This window comes from Taeniopygia guttata, chromosome 4 (assembly GCF_048771995.1).
Source record: "Taeniopygia guttata chromosome 4, bTaeGut7.mat, whole genome shotgun sequence".
Lineage (NCBI taxonomy): Eukaryota > Metazoa > Chordata > Aves > Passeriformes > Estrildidae > Taeniopygia > Taeniopygia guttata.
In genome coordinates this window covers 70,189,681-70,211,500 of record NC_133028.1, presented here as the reverse complement: position 1 = coordinate 70,211,500, position 21,820 = coordinate 70,189,681, and the positions used below count along the sequence as shown (strand labels likewise).

The following is a 21,820-nucleotide window of genomic DNA, read 5'->3' as shown; positions in this document are numbered from 1 at the left end:
AAGAATGTAGCCCAGAGTTCAGTGCAAGCCAAGCAGTTTGTATTAGCTGAGGATCTTGCTTCCAAAAAAGGGCTTTAGCCTTTTGATTCCTATTGCAGTGTGGAGAGAAGTTTCCCGTGGCTTATTTGGGGGCTGGGGAATATTTTGTGTAGCATTTTATTCCTTTGCTGCAAAAGCACGTTCAGTTGTTTTCACTGAAGAGTCAGATAAATAGTTCAAGTGAAGTTGAGACTACAGGCCAGCTTTATGTGAAGCACAGATCCAGCAGGTGGCACAGAATTTAGTAATTTTGTTTTTAGAGGGAGACCCTTTCCAACCCCTGTCCTGGCCCCTTTTGCCCAGTGTCTGAGGAAGGGTCAATGGTATGACCTTGAGGTCAGGGAGAGGGGAAGGCAGTATGGGACAGGATCTGACTTCCCTTGCAAAATAGTAGTTCTCTAGGTTCATTACATCCCAGAGTGAATCTTCTAACATTGTGCCTCCATATGCAATATAAATAAGGAAAAAAACCTACCTGGATATATTTAATTATCTTTGGATTTAAGAACAAACTGGGAGGGGCAGACACAACAACCTCGGCTGAGCTGAAATACGGTGTAGATAAAATCATCACAAATCATGAACAAAAGTAAATTTGAATACAGGGGTCAGGATACACTGATTTCCTGCATGGAATCCATTTTCATGCATGCTCTTGGCTAAAGCAGAAAACACCAGATGTTAATACTGCTCCTAGAAATAACTGCTTTGACAATAATTTTTCATCCTTTTTATTACTGCTGTCCTTTGCTTAGCTTAAGCAAGCTGTACTGTTTAGAGACCCTCTTTTTGCAAGGGTGGTGGCCTAAATCTACTAATTCCCCCCAAACAAAGCTTATACTGGGGTGAAAAAACCTCAGAAACTACTAAAATTTGGGTTTGTAAGTTTGTCAGGCTGCTTTCTATCCTTCAAAAAGCCTCTTATTAGTCCACACTTGGAAAAGAAAGAAAGGATAATGGTAGAGAAATCTGCCTTGTCCCCAAAAGCCCCTCCCCTCAAGGATCAAGTTTGTTTAAAAAGCAGACATCAAACCTCCTCAAGGGCTAACTGGATTCAGGTGGAGCCAATCAGAAGCACACAGATATAGTTCTTTGCTTAACCTCTGCTCATGCTCTGGGTTATCCGTAACACTCCCTCTAAGCAATACTGAAACACCGTTCAGAACTGAGTTTTCCCAGAGTTAAACAAAAGCCATCACATCCTCTGCAGGGTCCAAGCCCACGAGCTGTCCTGAGCACCAGCCCTGTGTACAGTTTGTCTCACAGGGATTCTGCCAGCACCATGGGAAACTGAGAATATTTTTAATACAGCAATTGCTGCATGTCCTTTCACATGTGAGGGAAATGAACATATTTGCACATTTTAGAAGAAGGTACAGAAACTTGACACCTTTCGTTGTTCCCACTCACTCTTTTCTACCTGTTTTAATCCTTTTTTTCCCTCTCCACACAAGCCATTCCTTCCAGCCAGCACAGTGCACTCCAGCACTCCAACAGAAAGCTTTTTTCCCCTGGGGAGAACTGATGTGTAGGCATCTTGCCCATTTTCCTTATGATCCATGTGCATTATTTAATATACCTTCATACCCCTGTCCTTTAGAATTTAAAACTAACTTTAAACTATCCTGATACGGAAACCTGGGCTGCGAAGTCAGCAACACCAAAACAAACTCCACAAAAATCTATACAGTGCTCCCTCTTTTCCAGTTCAGGATAATCCAAGACACTGTAAATTCATTATTTAGAAATCCACTGCCTACAAGAAAAGTTGAAATAATAACTCTATAAGGCCATCCTCGGATAGAATAGTTAAACACTCTGCTGACATAAAATAAATTCAAATAAGACAAATTGTTTTATTTTAACAGCATACAAGGAGAGATTCTGAGAATTGATGTTATCCACTTTGTCTCCAGAGGTCCACACCAAATATAGGACTCTGCTCCCAGGCTTGCAAAGGCTTTTCTCTCATTCCCTGCTCTGTCCCTCCTCCCAGATCTGGCTTCACCAGAGAGAACCAATTCCCCACAAACCCAAGTGAAGAGTAGAGCAGAAACCTGTCAGCCTTTGTCCTGCTGTCTTACAGCTGCAGACGTGGAGAGCTGTGGTAAGACTAGAGGGTGTTCTTCCCCTTCTGAGGCGACCTTTGCAGTGTGGAAATGGTGCCCGCTGCAACCAGAGTCTAACAAGGTAAAGTGACCACAGCTGTGAGCTCGTTAGCAAAGGTGTGGCTGTTGGGACAAGAGAAGGCAGTGCAGCTCTGTTCTTAGGCAGTCAGTCTCTTGGACTGTACAAAAATGAGACATAGAATCCATGCCCCAGACATCCACTTGTTCAACAGCAACACAACAGACTGCTGAGGAAATGGTTCTATAGCTTCTCCATGTTCAAGACTAGTTACATTGCTGCCACACTGCAGCAACCAAGCATCTTGTGTTTTAAACCCTGGTGGTTCTTAGGGCCAGTTCTGAAAGCAGCCAGCACAAGAACCAGTGGCACGAATGCAGCTTGTGCTCCACACTGACACTGCTGCTGGGCACTGCTCCGCAGGGATGGATGCATGCAGGGCAGCTTCCCACTCATCCCTTCAGGTAAATCCCTTCTTATGGCTCTTGTGTGGACCCTGTGCAGTTCCTACAGCATCTCTCAGTAAAGCAAATTGATCATTTCAGAACACTCCCGAGAGCAGAAGTTCCCACAAGAGAGACATCCAAGATTCCCAGGGGCACTCGCAAGCCAACTCACCCTTGATGTAAACTCACTGGCACGTTTTGGGTCCTATCTGCCCAAACAAGCTCCTCTTTGCTGAAAGGGCCGTTTGTCAATCGGCTGCTGGGCTGCCCAGCTCTTCTGGGAACACCATGGCATCCCAACTAGGGCTGTGGAGCTTTAAATCACCTGTCTCCAGGCTATTTCAGTGGCTTACAAGTAAGCACACATGTAAATCTTCCTAAAACAGTTGTAGGAAGTTCATTTATCAGGTCCACTCACCCATTACCAAAAGCTTTACCAGCTTTTCCATGTGGCCCCACTTTTCACCTAGTGCATTTTTCCCAGACTTTCCTGACTGTTAAGGAGTACTTAAAATCCATATCCAACCTCATGGCTTTCTACACACTTCCTACTAGAAGGTTCCTAAAGGCTTGCAAAAACTTTAGCTCACCATTTCTAAAGCAGTGGACTCCCAGTTTTGTCATTACTAACACATTTCCTCCCACTAGAACTGTTGGAGAAATCCTGCCTCTTTCTGACCTGCAGGTGTCTGACCACACACTCGGGTGTTGTCAGCTCCGAGATGCAGAAACACCCCACACCCAAATTCTGACATCAGCACTGGAAGGGCAGATGTCCCTGCAGCACGCTGCACAAAGGCAGCCAACTAACAGGCTGACATCCAGCTCCCCACTGCTCATGGTCTTTGCAAACTCCGCCTCTGTTTATCAATTCTGTCTTGCCAGAGATCTTTCCCCTGCTTTATGCAACATTTCTACTTGTGGAAAATGTGCTTTATGGATCTTTCAGGACCTCTTTAGCTGTCACAGACCAGGCCTGGCTTTGCCTGGACTCTTTTTTCCACTCTCACTGCTGCCTCTTCCAAGTTCTCAGTGTTTTAACAGCAAAGCAGGATGGCTCCTGCAGCTTTTTGCATATTTAGCCTGCCATTCCCTCAGCACATGCTGTGGAACAGAGCTGTACCAGGCGGCACAGTGTTACACAAGCAACAACTTTCTCTTCCAGGACTCTAATGAAGGTTGTGTTCCGTGAAGTTGTGAGAACAATGCACTAGTAACAAGCCATGAGCAGCTCAACCATACAGAGACAATTAACAAAATATGCTAAGTGTCAATTTGTCTTGCAACCTCACTCGGTTTCGCTTAGCCCCTTATGCAGTTCAAAAGTTTTTGGCAGCAGGCAGCACCATAAATCATAACTTGCATGGCATCTGTTCCTGCCCAGAACTGTACACTGCATACGGGGTTTGGATAGGTCATCATCACAGCTGGATTCTTCACTGAACCACCGTAATGATTTCAAGTATTGAAAATGCTCCATGGCTGTGTAAAGCATTTGCTTCCTGGGACAGAGGTCAGGATAACCAGGAATTGCTGGAAGGAGACAGCTGCTGACATGTTCTGGTCAGATTTAGCATGCTAACAACTCTGCACAGCTAAGGATTTCTAGGGCCACCAGTGGCCTTCCTCCCTGTGGATCCACTCAAACTTGTAAACTCTGTTTACATCAGTGCTCACCAGAAGCTGACCACAAATTGGGCTGCTGTAATTTTTGGGGAAAGGCAGCATGAATCTCTGAACAAAGTGTATGTCCTGTAACAGAACAAATGCATCCAACTTACTATTTCCAGAACTTGTTTATAAAAAAAAGAAAATGTTCACCTTTAAAACCTCATCTTTGTTCTACTGCCGTACGGCAAGGCTTATGCAAAAACCCCTGACAGCGCAACAGGATCGCTTCCACAGGTTGTGTGTGCACAGATAATGTCCCTGCAGCTTTATCTCCTGGTCGGTGCACGAAGCCTGTCCCTGGAGCACAATCCATGGACACATTGCCAGCCAAAGTGTGCACAAAGCAGAGACAGCAGCACAGCCCTGAGAGCCCTCTGCAGCCTCAGAGCTGCAGGCAGTAGTAGCTTGTCTGTGGAGACTCCTTTTCTTTCCTCTCTCTCCTCCAAACGAGGGGTCTGTAATTTTCTCTAGGAATGCTACAAACAGAACAGCTGCTGAGTAAAACTCTAACCTCAAGGAAAACAGAGCTAGAAATGAAACACTGTTGATGGTGTGACACGCCATGAGGATGTGCTTTCCTCTTGTGCTGTGCCAAGCTCCTCCCGCAGGTAACCACAAAACCAGCCTCATAAGGAGCTACATCTCTCATCAGGATACATATTTCAAGACACAGTTGCAATCTTATGTACTTGTCACTGCAACACATGGATGGACAGTGTCATAAATGGTCAGTAATGGAGGGTGATGTCTGGGAGGGCCCTGATAACATAAAGAGTGCTTAAATCTATGTTGTGCATTCTGTGCCTCAGCTGGATTTGTGCATGAAGGAAGAGCCTAAATGACTGCCAGCTGTGGGTCTTTTCTTGATGAGGAATTGCCTGCACCTTTGGGCTCCCAGTTTAGCTGCTCAGAAATGCCACTGGGTGCGGGGCAGTTTAAATTGTAGGCAACAGCAGGGCTCCTGTGTACACAGGTGGAGCAGGTCATGAGGATGGGGTCCAGAAGCCCAGATCAGAGCTGGGGAAAGCCCTCCCAGCCTACAGAACACTGCTCCTGAGCGAGGCCATTCTCTGGTGAGTCAATGCCTTCTGGAGCCCCATCCCAGCTCCTCATGGGAATGGATGATGAAGGCAGCGTTGTGCCAGTGCTGGGTTAGCTGTGTCCAGTTGAGCTCACCCAGGTGCTTGGTTTAGTTCCGAAAACTATTCTGCTTATTCCTTCCAATTGGCTGCATCAGGACTGGGCTTACCCTGTGTTTCCGTGTAGGTTTGTTTTTCTATGAGTCACTTAGAAGTATTACTGGCAGCTTGCTTCCTTTTTTTTCTTTTTAACTCAAAACTTTTTTTTTTTCCCACTACTGCTAAGACAGTAAAAAGGAAAGAAGTAAAGCAGGAGGTGTTTAATTGGTTTGCTGGACTCACTGGTTTTGTTCTAGAGAATTAAATGTTGACTGTGCATTGAGCAGAATTTTTTGTGCTGAATTCAGTGACTCTTACGGCATGTAAAGTCAACATGTGTGAAATGAGGGTGATGGAGAATTTAAGGCATATGCAGGCTGGCATTGTTACAGGTTTTCTCATTCACGAGCTGTTGCTTTTTTTATGTAAATAGGACTTGTGCCCCCTAATAGTGCGGCAGAAATAGGTTTTAACAAAAAAAGATCTAGAGTAGGTTACAGGAGGAAATAAATTTGCGTAGAGGTCTTGATTTCTGTGATTAAATTCAAGAAACCTTTATCAGACCTTTTAAGTGAGAAGCACCTCTGCAGCCCACCTCAGGCTCTGGACAGGCTGGCCTGTCCATATAGCAATTAATGCTTGAACTTCCTAAAAATAACTGTTTCCAAAGTGCAGCTTTTCATTCTTTCTAGCATTGGTTTCACATCACGTGCCTCTGCTGTGTTCAAGCAAGCTCTGTCATTTATTTCCCCAGTGCCGATCTGTGCAGAAAGGCACGAGGCAGCAGGACCACCTCACGCTAGGTGGAAAGCAATCAATTCAGGGTGACTTGGAATGAAACACATGCTTTTCAAGGAAACACCATTTTGGTGCTTCTCTCCAACAAAGTTAGAGCAGGAACTGCAGCAGTTAATATCTAATGGTTTCCACCATTCTCCGCTGCCAAACATCTGTGCCCGTGACTGCACCTCGCTGCCAAGCCTGGCCTGCTCCCTGATGCTGCTCGGCAGTGCTGTGGACAAAGAGCGAGGGGAAGGGGAAGGCTGCTACCCTGTCCCCTATCTAAGTGAAAAAAATCCCTGAGACATATGGTCTTGCATAAAATCACCACCCGAGAGAAGCCTGGCGCAGCGTTAGGTTAGTGAGAATATTCTAATTACACCAAGGCTGAGCAGCACCTCATTGGCAGCCACTGAGGAAAGCAAATGGAGATGACAAAACTGCGGGTCATGAGATGCGTATTTTAACAGCATCGCAACCTTTACCCCCAAATTACTAAAAACAACCCTAAAACCATTACTTACCAAGTAATGTAACTCAGAATCAAGACTAACTGTGACTTTCCATAGCAGGAAAAAAAAGTTGTTTGGGCTATTTATTTTTTTTCTATTAGTAAGAAAAATCTGGCTCAAAGAAACTTCTCAGTAAGGAGTCGCTGGATTTCATTTGGACCTGTGACTGCTTCCTTTGGAGCCAGTTGTACAGCATCCCTTATGTAAGAGAGCTGCCAGGCGTGCAGGGCTGGCTGACAAGTCCCATCCCAATCACAGGGCACAGGCACGCTCACTCTAACCGGAGTCGTGTCAGTGCCGGTGCTGGCTTATCAAGCTCACTGTGCTCCAGGAGAACATTATATGGTTTGTAATATGTCAGAGAATGTCAAACTTGGGGCTGCATGGCAGTGAAGGGTAGAGCAGAAAGCATTCTATTCCAGGCCATTGATTCCTTTTAACAACTACATGCAGTAATTCCCAAAACTATCTCCTCAGTCTCAATCACATGGAAAACATAGCGCAGCGTTAGTTCTGAACCTTGCACCCAGTGCAGCTTGAAGATTAGACCATCCAAGGGGATTAAATAAGATGACTGATTTAATCAGAATAATTCTTTTAATGATAACTTGCTGCATTTCTCCTCCCCCCACCTCCTTAAAGGTCTAATAGTTTGCTTCCTGGATTCCCGGTGCATAAACGGAGCATATTTTCTTCCTACAGGAAATGATCCAATTAAGTTGATGTATAATTGATAATGAACCGTTTAAGCTGATTTTGGCCTTGAAAAATCTTAACCGCGTCCAGTCAGCTGGCTGACTCCCCCCTTCCTCCACGGTGGAGGGACAGGACTTGGGGAAAGGGAGGGAGCAGGCTGAGCACACTGCCCAAGGAAGTGCAGGGAGCCAGCCTAGCTCGAGGGGGCTGCACGGCAGTAGGGATTACTTGAAAATCATGTAGTCCCTGATTGCTGCTCAGTACCCAAGCTGCAGCTTGGCCCCTGGGTTCGGGCAGCAGCCACATTGGAGACATGGAACCAACGATCTCTGGTGTCTAACCCTGGAGCACCACTGAGGCAGTGGGGAAGTTTCCCACCCTCCCTAAACACAAATTCTGTTGCCTTACAGCAGGTACCAGTGGGAGATGCTGTTGGACTCGTGGGAGTTCAGTAATTCACCCTCCCCCAGTGCCAAAACCAGGTCAGCTTGAGGAAGTGCTGCTGACAGCACAGCTGGAAAAGAAGGCATCAAATTCATGGAGAGAGGCTGGAGCATATCTTCAGGAAGCCAATGAAGTAAGTTTTTATAAACATAAAGGCTAAAATTTTTCCTCACATGTAAACCTCTTGCCTACCTCAACAAAACTGACTCCCTCTCACTAGACTTTGGTTTTGTCCCTGCCTGGTAACCAACTGGCTGTCCAACACTGTTTGGGGGCTTCCCTCCCTGCTGGCTTTGTGTTAGTACGGCAAACAGGGACAGATCTCCCATCACCAAGTCTTGTCAGCAGCCTATGGGGCCCCTGTCCCCTGTCTGTGCTGGGCAGTGGGGCACAGCTCCAGCTGAGAGGTGACTGGGTGAGGTACCGGCAGCGCTGAGCGTGCCGCTGCCACGCACGGTTTGTGCAGCAGCTCCCTGCGGGCCCCGCTGCGCTGGCTGTCACCGAGCCGTGGAACTCCAGCGCAGCCATGCACTGCCATGCACAGCGAGTGACACAGGAACCATCCAGCTGACATGGAAACCCCCAGGATATTCCATAGATACCCTTCACAGGTGTCCAAAGGGATCGGAATGCCAGAGGGATTTTGCTGAGTGCTCTTTGCAACAGGAGCAGACTTCCCTCCATCACCCACAGAGTTTTACAGGAGAGAATTTATACTTTTATAGCAAACAATTTATTTTTTTACAGCACTCCCTGCTTATACTCCTTCAGCCAGAGTCTGACACTGGGTGAATCTAGGTTCTTTTAAGGACCTTGTGTGCATTTAAACCTTTGTTTGGCCTCACTGGTTCCAGGTGCACTCCTTGGATGCGTCTAAGTCAGTCCATGTCAGCATGGGAGTTTGCACCCTGCAAACCCTGAGGTCTCCTCTCCCCTGGACACCCTTCCACCAGGAGGCAGATCCTCAGGTATCCCCATATGCAACTTTTCCTGTGCAAACTGAGAGTTTATGCTGAGATATAGGGCTTTTTCCCAAGAGGCTCAGCCAACTTGGAGAGAATTTTGCTTCAATTTACAATGCAACTACTCAGTTCACATGACTTGATCTATTTTATTTGTCCATTACGTTTAACAGTGCGTTTCCCATGTAAAATGAACAAAAAAAAAAAAAAAACCAAAAAAAACCCAAAAAAAAAACCAACCAAAAAAAAAAACCAAACCTGAGCACCTGTAAAATGAACAAGCAGAAGGAGATATTGCCAATTCTATTTCCAATCCTTTCCAGGTAGAATTTTTAAGACATTTTGGAACTCTGAAAGATAAAACAACTCTATGCTGACCCTTTTTTGACCTACTTCCTCTAAAGTTCTGCATGTATCAGTTCCTGTAGTTTTATCTGGTAAGTTTTTGTGGCGTTTCCGAAGAACAAAATATATTTGAACTTCCTGTATTAAGTGCTGTCAACTTACTTCAGTATAAAAATGTGTTTGTCTACTTAGAGCTGTCATGCAGTGATAATGTTACTTGAGTGAGTTCCCTTAATGAAACTTTTCAAGGTACCAGCATTGTCCAATTCTGCCTGCAGAGACAACCAGACAACTTTCACTCACAAATCAGCAGAACTTGAATTTAATTAAGGGTTTCATTTTCTTATGTAGTACTGATCTGCTGCATGGTGACAGAAACTGTGCCCTCCCAAAGCCTTCATCCTGTCCTGGCTCGCTCACTCCGTGTAATAATCAGCCAAACCCCATCAGTGACTGTTCCTCAGAGTGCAGCAACTTGCCTTCAGCGTTTCGCTTTTAAGCTCTAGAGTTTTGCTCAGATTTATTCACACTGACAACGCTGTTTAATTATGACCTTGTAAGCTAGGTATGAGCAATGCTGGCAGAGCAGGAAACTTTGCAAAGCAGCCCCCTCTTCACAGGTCTGCACAGACTTTTAGTGGTGGACGTTAGTAGTGTAGTTGGGTGTAGCTACTAGTGTAGTAGCGGATGTTATTCAGCAGAAACAATGGCATGGAGGTGCATCAACCCTTCTCACTTCCCTAAGACTTTATCAGAACTAATGTCAAAACACAGTGCAAGCTCTCTGGCATTGTGTATCTGTCCAGAGAAAATAAATTGGAATAGTTGCTTATGCTGAAAGCAACTGCAGGAGTAGGTACGACAGATAGTCTGTGCTAAAACTCATCACTTTTTTTTTTTTTTAACACTAACAAATGTAGAATAAGTGCTCAGCTCTCCTGGAATACAGTACAAAAGTAACAAGATAGCAGCCAAATAGTCTCATACCTGGAGAGATCAATGTAGTATAGGCTCCTGCATCACCTGCTCAGCAGTTCTGGGTTGTAGTTTTGCTCAGAGGTTTTAATTGCTGGGTTGCTACCATTTCTGAAGACAATGTTTTTTCCAAACAGAAATTGTTCAGCAACATTCACGGAGGGTTTCACAACTGCACCTTTGACTCTGTACTTTGAGCAATACTGCTGAATGTTTGTGACCTAGCTCTTTTTCATCAGGTTCAAAATCAGCTTTCCCCTTTAGATCAGAGCCTCTGAGTCTGTATTCTCTAGCTAACTTGCAAACAGAAATTGATTTATAATAGTGAGTAAAAAGGAAAACCGTGACTATTTCATGTTCAATTAGATCTACTTATCAGTGCTATTGTGTTATGAGAATGAAATTTCACATCACTCCAAACCCCTGCAAAGAAAACTGAGTATTAACTACAACATACCAAATAAGCCTTTAATACTGCCACCACACATGTCCTACAGAAAAAGCCCACACACACACACACAAAAAATCCAAACCAACCAAAAACCTACTATGGATACCTCCATCCATGCTCTGTGGTAAAAGCCGAGCGTTGATGTGTCTGATGGCTGGGCTGTAAACAAACCCTGAACCAACTCGGGAGCTCAGTCTGCAGAAGCAGACCTTGCATGTAAGCTGTAGAACAGTGTGCATCAGTTTTGCTGTTCCTGTCACTGCTACGCTGTTACCTTGAAACAATATGCTGCCATTCCGTGGGCTTGATCCTGTTCTACAGCTATGATATGCCCAAATCTGGGATTTTTACAGACGGGTTTTTTCCTAAGTATCAGAAGCAGCTGCATTGAGGCTTGTGCAAACACCATCAGGCATATCTTATCAGAAAAGCTTCCCTGCCTGCTGACACAGAAGTGAAGGTGCTTTAAAGTTCTGGGAGGTATGGACACGGCAGGCTGGCACTGCTACTAGCCAGAGACTGCCCAAAAACACCTCACCTGGCTGAGAATGCGGGAAATGGGACACCCTACGGCATATGCTAACCTTCCGTGTGTTTGAATGACAGACTCCTCAAGCTGAGCTCCTCAGAAACCTCAAGCGACCATAGTTCTGCTGCTTCCTGAAAGGACCAAAGGCGTGCGGAGACCTGAGCCCTCATAAGGTGCCCGTCTGCAGGTCAGTGACCCTCGCTGGAGGGGAAACGCCAAACGTGAGTGCCTTTACTCCTTTATCCCTGACATGCCTATTTGCAAAGCAGTATCCTTGGAAACATAACATCATCAGCTGGGGTTAAGCATTTGGCTCTTATAAAAAAGCCCAGCACTGGCACTTTGATCATTTGCACCAGCAGCACAGCTGAATCCTCCGAGTGTCCTTCAAATGGTACAAAATGAGATTTTAAATAGTAAAGGTTTTAGGCAGTACCACATGGGCTGCCCTGTCTTTTTAGGAGAACAAATGTCAATGCATCAAAAGATGGATTAATTTTCTTTAGAAAGCTCAGGGAAGATTCTGGAGCTACATTTATTTTAAGTAACAAAGAAAATAAGTTGTTGCATTACAGCATTCACAAAAACCACACTGCTCAGAGGAAGTGATAAATTCATGACTGTGTAGTATCCTGTATGTGAGTAGTATCTTTTTTGTTATTTAAAAAGGAAAAGGAAAGGGAAATGAAAGATAGTGGGCTCTCTCTCAGAAAAAGGATTTTGTGATTGCTTTTGACTTCTGCCAGTAAGCCTGTTTGCACTCTGCTGCCTACATGCAGCAGCAGCACTGTTAAACTTGCATAGAATATACAGCCTTCAGTCTAAAATTAGACAAATTTTATGTTCACAGCCACAGGTGTCTTAACACACAGCTGAAACAGTGTCAAGCCACTGATCACAAACAAAATGTTTCTCTTTGATCCCTTCCTGCAAACCACAGTAATCAGCTGAATGGCCTCATCTCACCAACAGGAGTTTTTCATCCCATGCTGAAAACTTATTAGGATAAGAAGTGGTTAAAGTCATGGATTTAAAACACTTCTCTCTATAAGTAAGGATTTGGTTAATTCCTAAATTGCACTTATTCCCCAGATTTTAAGCAGTTGTTCTCAAATCTCCCAGAGTAACAGTCTCCATTTTTCCAGACTAAACCCAAAGCAGTCATATATCAAGAGCATCCCCCAAACTTCGCACATGAACTCCCCTCTCCTTGCGAATAGTCCTCGAATTCTACACGAAGTCTGAGCACGAATAACTGCAGGAGGCGCAAGCAGTGCTCCTTTTACAGAACTGCCTCTCTAAGGTAATGGGGAGGGAGGGAGCTTCATGAACTGCAATTCCTGCCTTAGGAACCAGGTCTGCCTGGAAGTGGGACAGGAGAGTATGCTCTAATCTTGAGGAAAGATAAAACTTATTGCCTGGTACTCACAGAATTGATTATCCCCTTAAGTGCTTGGAATCCTCCAGTGACAGGGAAGACTTGCTCTTTCACGTCAGCAATTCTTTCCAGCTTTGGAGAGAAAATGCATGCAAACACATGAATCATCTGGCAAACTAATTTCCTCACAGTGCTTTACACCCTTAAAATTTAAATGGATGTCTAAAAGCAATCCTCAACAATTCTGTGAAGAGAAGGAAACTTTAGCGCTCTCCCACAGCTAACTAAGAGTTTTCTGAACTGTAGGACTTACCACAGCTGACTGCAGCCAAAAATGGTAGCTAGTCATCATGGCAAGCATCCCACTGAAGAAGCTTTTCAGGGCAGGTATCTTGCCAATGATTTTGTTCCTCTGTCCAGAATTACACCCCCTGTTTGCTGTGCCTTTCACTAACAGCCCTTTCTCTGCATCTTCTGCAGGAAGGAGTCTTTTGTGTACCTCTCCTCGAAGCCACTTTGACTGAACAGGAGTAGCTACAGTGTTCACTGGGATACAGCAACTCTGGAACAGCTTTCCAGTGAAGGACATGAATCCCATGTTCTTTTCCTTATCCCAAGACTGTTACATATACGCTGCCTGAATCTTGTCTACAGCTCCTCTGTTCATGTGATCAGTACCCTGACCTGGTTCCATTCCAATGAGAGGGGCTTGCCTGCACCCTCTCGTTGGCAGCTCCCAGTTAACAAGGGGATTTCCAACGGGTCTCCTTGGCAGTGAGTACAACACCCACACATTCTATTTATGTCTACATATACATCTGAGTGGGTTTCCTGAGCCAGAGAAGACATTACGCTGCCTAATGTAAGTAAAATTAAATTTCCGTGCTACTTAACATTAACTCTGTAAAGTTCTGGGTTGAGGTACTGCCTAGTACTCTGTAATAGCAAAGTTCTTATTCTCACCTGTTCTGGTTCAAAATCCTGGACACCAACACAGTAAACTCTTGCTCCCAGCTCTCTGGATTTCTTTGCCTGTGGTGTCATAGAACAGAGAAATAAGCATTTTTTTAATTCAACAAGGCAGCACCCAAACTCTGCAGAGCATGACATGTATTTCCACCTTGTGCTCACCTCTTTCTCTGCATACAAGGGAATCTGACCGTCCAGCTTGCCATCAGTCAGTGCAATGATGATACTAGAGAACCTTGAGGCTCCTTGCTTCGCAATTTGCTCATTGGCCTGAAAACAACAAAATAAATTACCCACCTTAAAACTACACCCAAGCTTTTAACCGTGATGCATCTTCTAAGCATCTCTCTCATGACAATCCTCTGCCTCCCTTGAACTCACTACCAGCAGGGAAACCCCTCATTGGTCATTTCCAGCCACCATTGAGCCCATCTCCAAAGCAGTGGAGATGGGCTCAATCAACCCTTGCCTATATGCAGTTTTTCCAGGACAGATCTCTTCAAATCCACCATTAAGATTTCCTTTGCTACCTCCCAGATTTCAACACAATAGGTTAAAAGATATAAAAATAATGGCTTAACCTTTTTTTTTTTTTTTTTTTTTTTTTTTTAATAGCGACAGAATTCCCTTTGCCCTGCTTTTCATTGTGCAGATCCTGGTCAGAAACATGGCTCTACAGTCACAGGGAAAGAACTGACTTGTCTATAACAGTAAAAGCTCAGATCGTCACCTTCAGGGCAAGGGCCTTCATCAAAACTGCATTATTTGTACAAAGAAAAATAAATATAAGCAGCTGGGAACCCCGTAATTAAGACAGTCCAAACTGAAGAGCATTTGCCTCTGGACCGCTGCTCTGTGCAGTAAACTCTCCCCAGGGAGAGCGCTCTGGAAGGCACCGCAAGCCCGGCAGCCCTACCGAGCTGCGTGTGGCTGTTCACCACGGCACTGGGATGCTGGCTGAGCTCTGAGACCCACCACGCAAACCCGTGCTCTGAGAAGGAGCGAGTCAGAGACACTCCACATGGCAGATTGCTGTGATGGCTAGTCATCTTCTGCATGGGATTTGCAGAGTGTCTGGGCAACCCTGGGACCACTCGGGCAACCAGACAGATTTGAGCATCACAGACTGATAAAGCATCAATCTATTTATGTTACAGGTTGTTACCCAAAGGATGATAACAGAGGGTGTGCAGATTGCAAGAAGATGAGTAAAACCTACCTGTTTTAGTCCTTCATGTATGTATGTCTCACCTGCTGGTTTCACCTCCTCCAGATCCTTCAGACCTTTCTTGATTTTCTCTCTGTGAACGAAAAAAAGGTAAGAGCCTGTTTGTGTGACCTGAAGGGTGAAAAGGGTGTAATTTATAAATTGAAAAAAGGTATTTGTCCTCAAGGAGAATTGAAATGAAAAGCTGTAATTAGAGCCTTTAGCTAGGATACCAAGTTGAGGCAGACTGTGTGTGTTCATGACAGAAGTGGCGCTGTGGGAACGGGTATCTCAGACCTATCTAACAAAGATGCTTAATTGAGTCAAAAAGCTGGAATCAAGGAAAATGTCCAGGTGGAGCAGATATTGCAAAGAGGTGGCAAAGCCTCAGCATTACATAGCCTAGTGGAAATTCTGTTGCATTCGGTCTATTTTGCTACTTTAAACCAACTTGGCTTCCAATCAATCAAAGAAGAAATCCCTTAGAACAGCAGTTCTGTTTCATCAGAAATCTTCCAGACCAATATGCACGAATGCAAAAACATAGAACTGAACTTTTTCTTCTTTGACCTGAAGAAAATATTGACTTCAGCCAAATGCAGCATTCACAAGACACCTTTTGTTCCCGTGCCAAAAGTGAAGGATTGAACAGAGTTTTTAAATTTTGACTTTTACAACCTTTTTGTGTGACCTTTCATAGGACACCCCACACAGGTCCACAGCTCACTTAGATTTAACAGCATCTGCACCATGATTTTTCACAAGCAGTACAGCAGATCCACCTGCAAGATGCTCACTAACTATGGGGCTGAAAGGGATAGACTGAAGAGCTGAAGTCGATAGACTGCACAACAGGAATTATTTCCAGTGAAATCAGCACAAGTTGGGGAAACAAAGGCAGAGAGACTACTGAAAGAATCAAATCTGGAGGGTCTTCATTTTTCTGCAAACACAGTTTCAGTCAAGTCCATGGAAGCTAGGGAAGGATAAGCAAAAACTAAGAAGGGGCAAAATTTGGGCCAGAATATATAGAACACTGTGACAAATCTAGGTGAGAAAGTGGAACCCAGCAGGGGTGAGGAGATGGAGGGAAAATACATTGCGGGATGCGTGAAAGCTTTCCTTAGGCCAGACCAAATGAGAAAGAATGCATATGCCACACTGCCTGAATGCCACCCACTTGTCATTTGTTCCACGGATGGGCTTCCTCTATGTTTAGCAGCTCTGTTCCAAAGTACAATCCATAGCGGGAATAAGCTCCCCGTCACAGGATCCACTGATACGATCAGGGAGGGGAGGGAGTAAAAGAGATATGTGGCATTGAATGTATGGAAGGGAACAAGTTATGTAAGATAATACAATCTGTTTGATCCAAATATTTTACATTCAGCATCTATAGAAACAACTTGCAAGTGATTATGTAGGAACGCAGATTATAAACCACAGAGTTGGTGCTTGCCAGAAATGAGTGGCAGCACATCACAGGCGTTAGTGCTCTGCTGCCAAGAAACAAGCAGCAACTCAAGTCCCAGTTTTCTGAAACAGATTTCGTTTTGCAAAAATAGCTTTTGTACAATCAGTTCGGTTTTATTTATCTGCAATGTCTTGTGACCCGGTCGCACAGCAATCTCTGGTGTTGCCAGGCCTCTGCCTACAAGGGGTTCCAGTAAAATCTCTGGTAGCATGAGCTCTTTTAGCTGCATTTAATCAGGCACCATCTCTTGCCCTCAGGGCACAGCTGCACTAGACAGACCCAGCCAGATGTCAACTAGCTCCCGGTATTCCCCACGCTGGTCAAGTGCAAACGAGTCCTGGTCTGGATGTCAGAAGGGCAGTGTGGACTTAGGGCCCCAGAACCAGCAGGAGAGGTGGGCTCCCTCACTCTAAAACTCCTCACCCTTGGCTGGTTTGAAGGCTGGGCACAGGGGCTCATGCCTGCCTGCACTGTCCTGATAATGAATGGGACTCAGCAGTCTACCAGCCACAGCACTCAGGACCCCATTCCTGCTCCTCAGTGCTCTCACAACTTCCCTTTCTCTGGTTTCTGTAAGGCTGTTTGGTAGCCACAGAAGTCCCCAGGGAAGTTCCGGTTGTATAACTCATCTGTACCGTGGCAGCAGAGCCCTCAGCCTGGGTGCCTGGACATCCCACAGCACAGCTCAGGAACACTAGCAAAGGCTGAGGGCCACTGGCTTTGTGGTGCAAGTCACAAAAAGGACAGAAGTGGAAGAGGCAAAACAGAACCAGCAACTTGCAGCCTGTCTGTGTTTGGGCTGAATAAGTACAAATTTAATATCTTTTATCCACTCAGCATATGCGCTGCAGCCCATTTCTGTGTTTTAGCACAGGCACAACTAATTTTTAATAGCTACCCCGTCTGTTCTCTCTCTAAGCTGTGTAACTGCTTCAGACAGCTCCCCCAGCAGCAGCCAGGAAAACACAGCTGTTAATATCCATGCAGATTCCAGAATGGGTGCTCTTAGCTCCTCTGAGTGGGGGACAGCATTCTGTATGTCTTTTCCGTGTTGCATTCCACCTATTGAAGTGCTGGAATCTTGAATTATCTCAATGTGGTGAGCATACGAGCGCTGGCAGGAGATGGTGGCCCTCACTGTGCATGTATTTATGGTGAGAAATGAGGCTGTGTGCTGCAAGGCAACAGGCTCATCCCTAACAAACGAAGGCAAACAAAACAGGTACTTGGGGTTTGCTGCTAAGAAGGATGTGCAGTAAACAGGAAAACACACACATGTGTCAGTGAAATCGAGAGGGGAAGTGTTCTTTGACAAAAACAGGGATGGCTCCACCTCTGACGAGGCAAGCTGTCATACTGGTGAAAGGAAATCTTGCACGAGCCTCCTCAGATGCATCATTTAGAGGAGGCTTATACCTTCTAGGCCTCTTAAATACTACAAATGGTGAATTCACTTAAAATAATTACTCTGCTTCAAACCTGAGGCCTCCAGATGAAAACCACATCAGTGGCCAACTCTGCTGTACTTGATACATGCAGCAGAACGCACTCTCTGCAGAAGAGTCTGTTTTGGCAAGCTGCCTGGGATCCACACGCAGGGGCAGCTCATGTGACTGAGGTTCCCAACACGTCCATGTCTTACACATTCCTGTGAAACCAGGAGCAGTCAATGCACCACTGGACTAGGGACAAGGATGGGACGATTGGTCATGTACTCAAGCGTCCTACTTTTCCACCATCACTAACACCATCCCTCTTTATCCCCAGCAGGAGTTTAACCAGGCAGAGGCAGCAGGGCTCGTCCTGGCCGCTGGCACCCATCAGTGCTGCCAAAGCCAACTCACAGAAACCTGGACTGCTGCTGGCCAGGACAGCTGGCCAAAAGAGAACAAAGGCAACATCATGCCAGCTGGATGGTACTCCTGAGGGTGTCCACTGTCCCAAACCACTTGCTTTCCAACAGTGAGCCCCAAAGGTGAGTGCACCAATCTTTGTTTACCGCTTATTGCACAGTTGCCAGCTCAAATTCACAAATGTGTGTGTCTCAAATGGGCTTTAACGAGTGTGAGAAGGCTGTTCCACCTGGGTGCTGCTGTTATTCCATGGATTTATTGTAGCACTCTGTGTTTAACAATGACTTCTCTTTACAGAGTTAGTCACAGCACTGCCCACACTCACAAAATATTTGGGAATTTGGGAGCTTCGGCACTCTGCTGTGGCCTTCTTTATACCCACAGCTTTATTGTGCAGTAAACCCAGCAAGAACTTTGTGCAAACAATCAGAAGCCTAAGGCTTTCCATAGAAAAATTTCTGTCCTGCTTTGATCTAACTGCTGGGAAGAAATTGTGGTTTTCTGACATTTGGGAATTACCAAGTAAGCTAGGGCAAAAATATGCCTGTAAGTCCAAAGTGCACGTAACAAACCAAGGCCCTAATATCCCATAATCATCCTCACAAACACTCATCCCCAAAACTGCAGTGTGCTTAGCATCCTTATCTTCTGTTGGGAACAACGGGGTCCAGACAGTCTCAGTATTTTTCCTCTGTTGACTTCTTTAATATCTAAAAGGACAGCTGCTCCAACTGTATCTATCCATCCTTACCTATGTACATATGGTCACAGTCACCAGTCTCCTTCTCCTTTCTCCTTAGAATTCTCTCTGAACAAGAAGGGTGGCACTTTGCTTCCCCTGACACACTGGCAAGAGCATCAGCCAATCCTGAACTAGAGCCAAGCCCCTCAAGAGAACCCACTGGAATTGCAGAGGTTCTTCCTGTGCTTTACACGAGGCTTCTGAGAAAAACACGATTCTGTCCATGGCTCTGAGTGTGCCACAGACCGGCAATGAAAAGGGCGCTTGTGTCCCCGTGGCGGGCTTCCAGCATCCTGCCCTCAAGTGGTCTGTGTGCTATCAGTGCTGCCTCTCAGGCCTGATAAGGAACAGGCCACTGACAGCCTGCTGAAATGGAGAGAAAGGACCTCACTGACTTCAGCAGGCCTCAGAACAGGCTCGAGTGTCCTCTCCTGACCCCTCTCAAGCCATCTGGAAAAATGGCTTATAAGCATCTCTCTGCCCACAGAGAGCAGATCCAGTATCTCAGTCCGGATGGGGGGAAGTGGCTATTTTCAAGTCAGAACACTTTTTAAATGCTGAAACAGGAGGGGCTCAGAACTGAGTTTTTGGACATCTCAGATGTGCGCTACATTTCTGTAGCATGACGTGTGCCTGTTGCCAGCAGCAGGTCTTTTCAGGAGGTATTGTACTTGTTGTTATGTATTGTTTAAAACAAACAAACCCACAGCAGACTAACCAACTACAGCACACCATGTTTTGCACTGACCCGATTAACTAGCAGGAGCAGAAAGGACAGACTGCCTTACTTTCACCCTGCCACAGCTTTGTGGAGTGATTCCTAAATGGTTTATCCACAGGTTCAAAACCCAGAAGGCTGTGCATGGTGGTAGCTTCTGGACAGAAGGGAGAGAGCAGAGGTCGTGTTGGTTTTGAGAAAGCTGAGAGGACACCAAAGGACTCTGACAGCAGTGCCACTGTCCTCTGCTGAGAGCACTCATTCCACACAACAGTTTCCCAGTTTCTGTGAGTTCGGTCATTATTTTTGCAATATTTTCTTCTCTAGCTGTTTCTCCTCCTTCTGTTGCCCCCCACCCATCCCTAAGATATCTTAGCTGCAAATCCTCACTTGCTTTAGAAATCAGAGTGAGCAGCCTTGAATTCAAGTGCCTTCAAAACCATCCACTGAAAGTTCAGGCACACCCGTACATCACCACAGTGTCAGAAAGATCTCACACCCTTCAAGTGGCACCAACCCCACTATCTAAACAAGCCCTGAAGTCCAGGTTAGGAAATACAAAACAAAATACCTACCTTATGTGAGAATATGAGATACATTTATTTACTATTTTATGCTTCTCCTAGACATGAGAAAAGTCCTGCTAATCCTCCTATGGAGGCTGCTTTACAAAAGCAAATGGAAGAATCATTCTCACACTGTGCCAAGTGAGATGCAGAGTCACACAGAGATGAAAACATTACTGCTAATTTTTCTGCAAAGCAGTGGCAGAGGTACCATCAAGGATTTGTTTCCCATCATTCCTCTCCTTCCTTTTTTATGAGGCTATCCAGGGATATGGTCAAAAAATTAAATCAGCTTTGCAGGGCAGCTTCATGACTGGCCACCACTTAGAGGTATCAGTCATTGTTCCATTCCTGTTACTGCTCCTGTGATTCAGTAAGGGCAGAGGGAGGGAGGGGGAGAGGGGGAGAATTAAAAAAGCAGAGCACTAACCTGTCTCCAGTTAGCGGCATAATGACATGCGCCTGAGTGGAAAACACGATAAACGACAGTCTCATCTTGGGGCTTTAGAAAGGGGAAAGAAGGCAAAAACACATTTCAGAGAAACATACCGATGCACAGCATTTCATTCATTTATTCAGGTCTCATTCGCATGATCTTTGTCCTCCAGCCTCCTAGAAACGTGCTTTTGAACTACAACCTTAACCCTAACCCTTCCCATCTTTGAGACTGACCCTGGCAATTTCCCCTTTTCTTTCGGGATGACACAATGCCTATTTCCAACTCTGCTTTTTGTTTCTGTTTACCAAATCCTCCCAGTTACAAAAGCAGTGCCTACTGACTCTCTCAGCCCAGAGAAAGCAGCATGCAGGGTCTTCCAGAGTGAGACTGTGATTTTTTCTCTGACCAGGGAGTTATGAGACTTGAAAACTTTTTCCCTAAAAGCACACAGGGAAATGTCATGATAAAAAATCAATTCATACAATGCTGTATGAATTGATTTTATTGAGGAATTCAATCTTTTTTTTTAAATTTATTTTTAAGAAGGCCATCTGTCTCTTTGCACAAGGTTGCAGGGAATCATATCAAATTAGCAGTGGAAAACACTTAGGAGTTGCCCAATGCTCTGGAGGCCCAAGACAGGAATTTTCCTGTAACATCTCAATTTTAATATATTCACTAACTTTATAATTTACTGTATGTAAGTATCACCATTAATTAATCAGGTTACGGTTAGTAAGGACTTAACATCTGAAAAGCTGAATGTTTTCAGTCCACTGATGCAACTTAAATCTATTGCCATCAAGGGAATGTAAGTGCTGCAAGTCTGCACAGAAGTGCACAGACCTCAGGTTTAAAAATCAGGCTTGCAGTCTATCCATAATGGCTCTGCATACCAAAACCTGAGAGGCTCTAAAATAAATCAGAATTGAAACTGAGGGGTTACCACCCTTTTGAGCCACCAAACAGAACTGAGTACTTGCAATCCCACCCTCTGGCAAGTGCGTCCCTGCCTAGTGGTTAGGGCGAGGTCTCCCTGTTGGAGATGCACCCCCACATGCAACACCCTCCAAGTTATGCTTTAGCCCTTTAGCCAGCTTCTCTTCAGGATCCCCACAGAACCTTTCTTTACACATGCCATGCCTCCTCTGTGAGCACTCGGACACCGGGATGGGAATGCAGCCAGACCTCCACACGAGTGCTGCAAGAGGGAGTGTCCCTTGGCTGCAGAAGATTCTGAACCGAAAGATTTCCACTGAAATCTTTCCAACCTCTCAGGGTGGGCAAATGTTTTACCACCTACCCAAAGAAGTCCTGCT

The 21,820-nt window shown here is 45.2% G+C and overlaps 1 protein-coding gene and 1 long non-coding RNA gene across 4 annotated transcripts in view; one reads left to right on the top strand and one right to left on the bottom strand.

Annotated features, from left to right (window-relative positions):
- ANTXR2 (ANTXR cell adhesion molecule 2) overlaps nucleotides 1-21,820 on the bottom strand; it is a 77,476-nt gene that overhangs the window by 53,769 nt on the left and 1,887 nt on the right. The window contains exons 3-7 of the mRNA XM_012573262.5: nucleotides 20,493-20,564; nucleotides 14,722-14,803; nucleotides 13,665-13,772; nucleotides 13,497-13,565; nucleotides 12,585-12,665 (exon numbers count right to left, since the gene is read on the bottom strand). Coding sequence (XP_012428716.2) covers nucleotides 12,585-12,665; nucleotides 13,497-13,565; nucleotides 13,665-13,772; nucleotides 14,722-14,803; nucleotides 20,493-20,564 — 412 coding nt within the window. The remainder of the gene's footprint in view (nucleotides 1-12,584; nucleotides 12,666-13,496; nucleotides 13,566-13,664; nucleotides 13,773-14,721; nucleotides 14,804-20,492; nucleotides 20,565-21,820) is intronic.
- LOC115495126 (uncharacterized) lies at nucleotides 10,941-19,781 on the top strand. Of its 3 annotated transcripts, XR_012055846.1 has the most exons (7): nucleotides 10,941-11,106; nucleotides 11,233-12,458; nucleotides 12,840-12,920; nucleotides 13,014-13,395; nucleotides 14,660-14,820; nucleotides 17,954-18,158; nucleotides 19,618-19,781. It is a non-coding gene; the product is annotated as an uncharacterized lncRNA (long non-coding RNA). The 3 variants fall into 3 exon arrangements; XR_012055845.1 differs by lacking the exon at nucleotides 10,941-11,106 and having other exon boundaries at nucleotides 11,173-12,458; XR_012055847.1 differs by lacking the exons at nucleotides 10,941-11,106; nucleotides 12,840-12,920 and having other exon boundaries at nucleotides 11,173-12,458.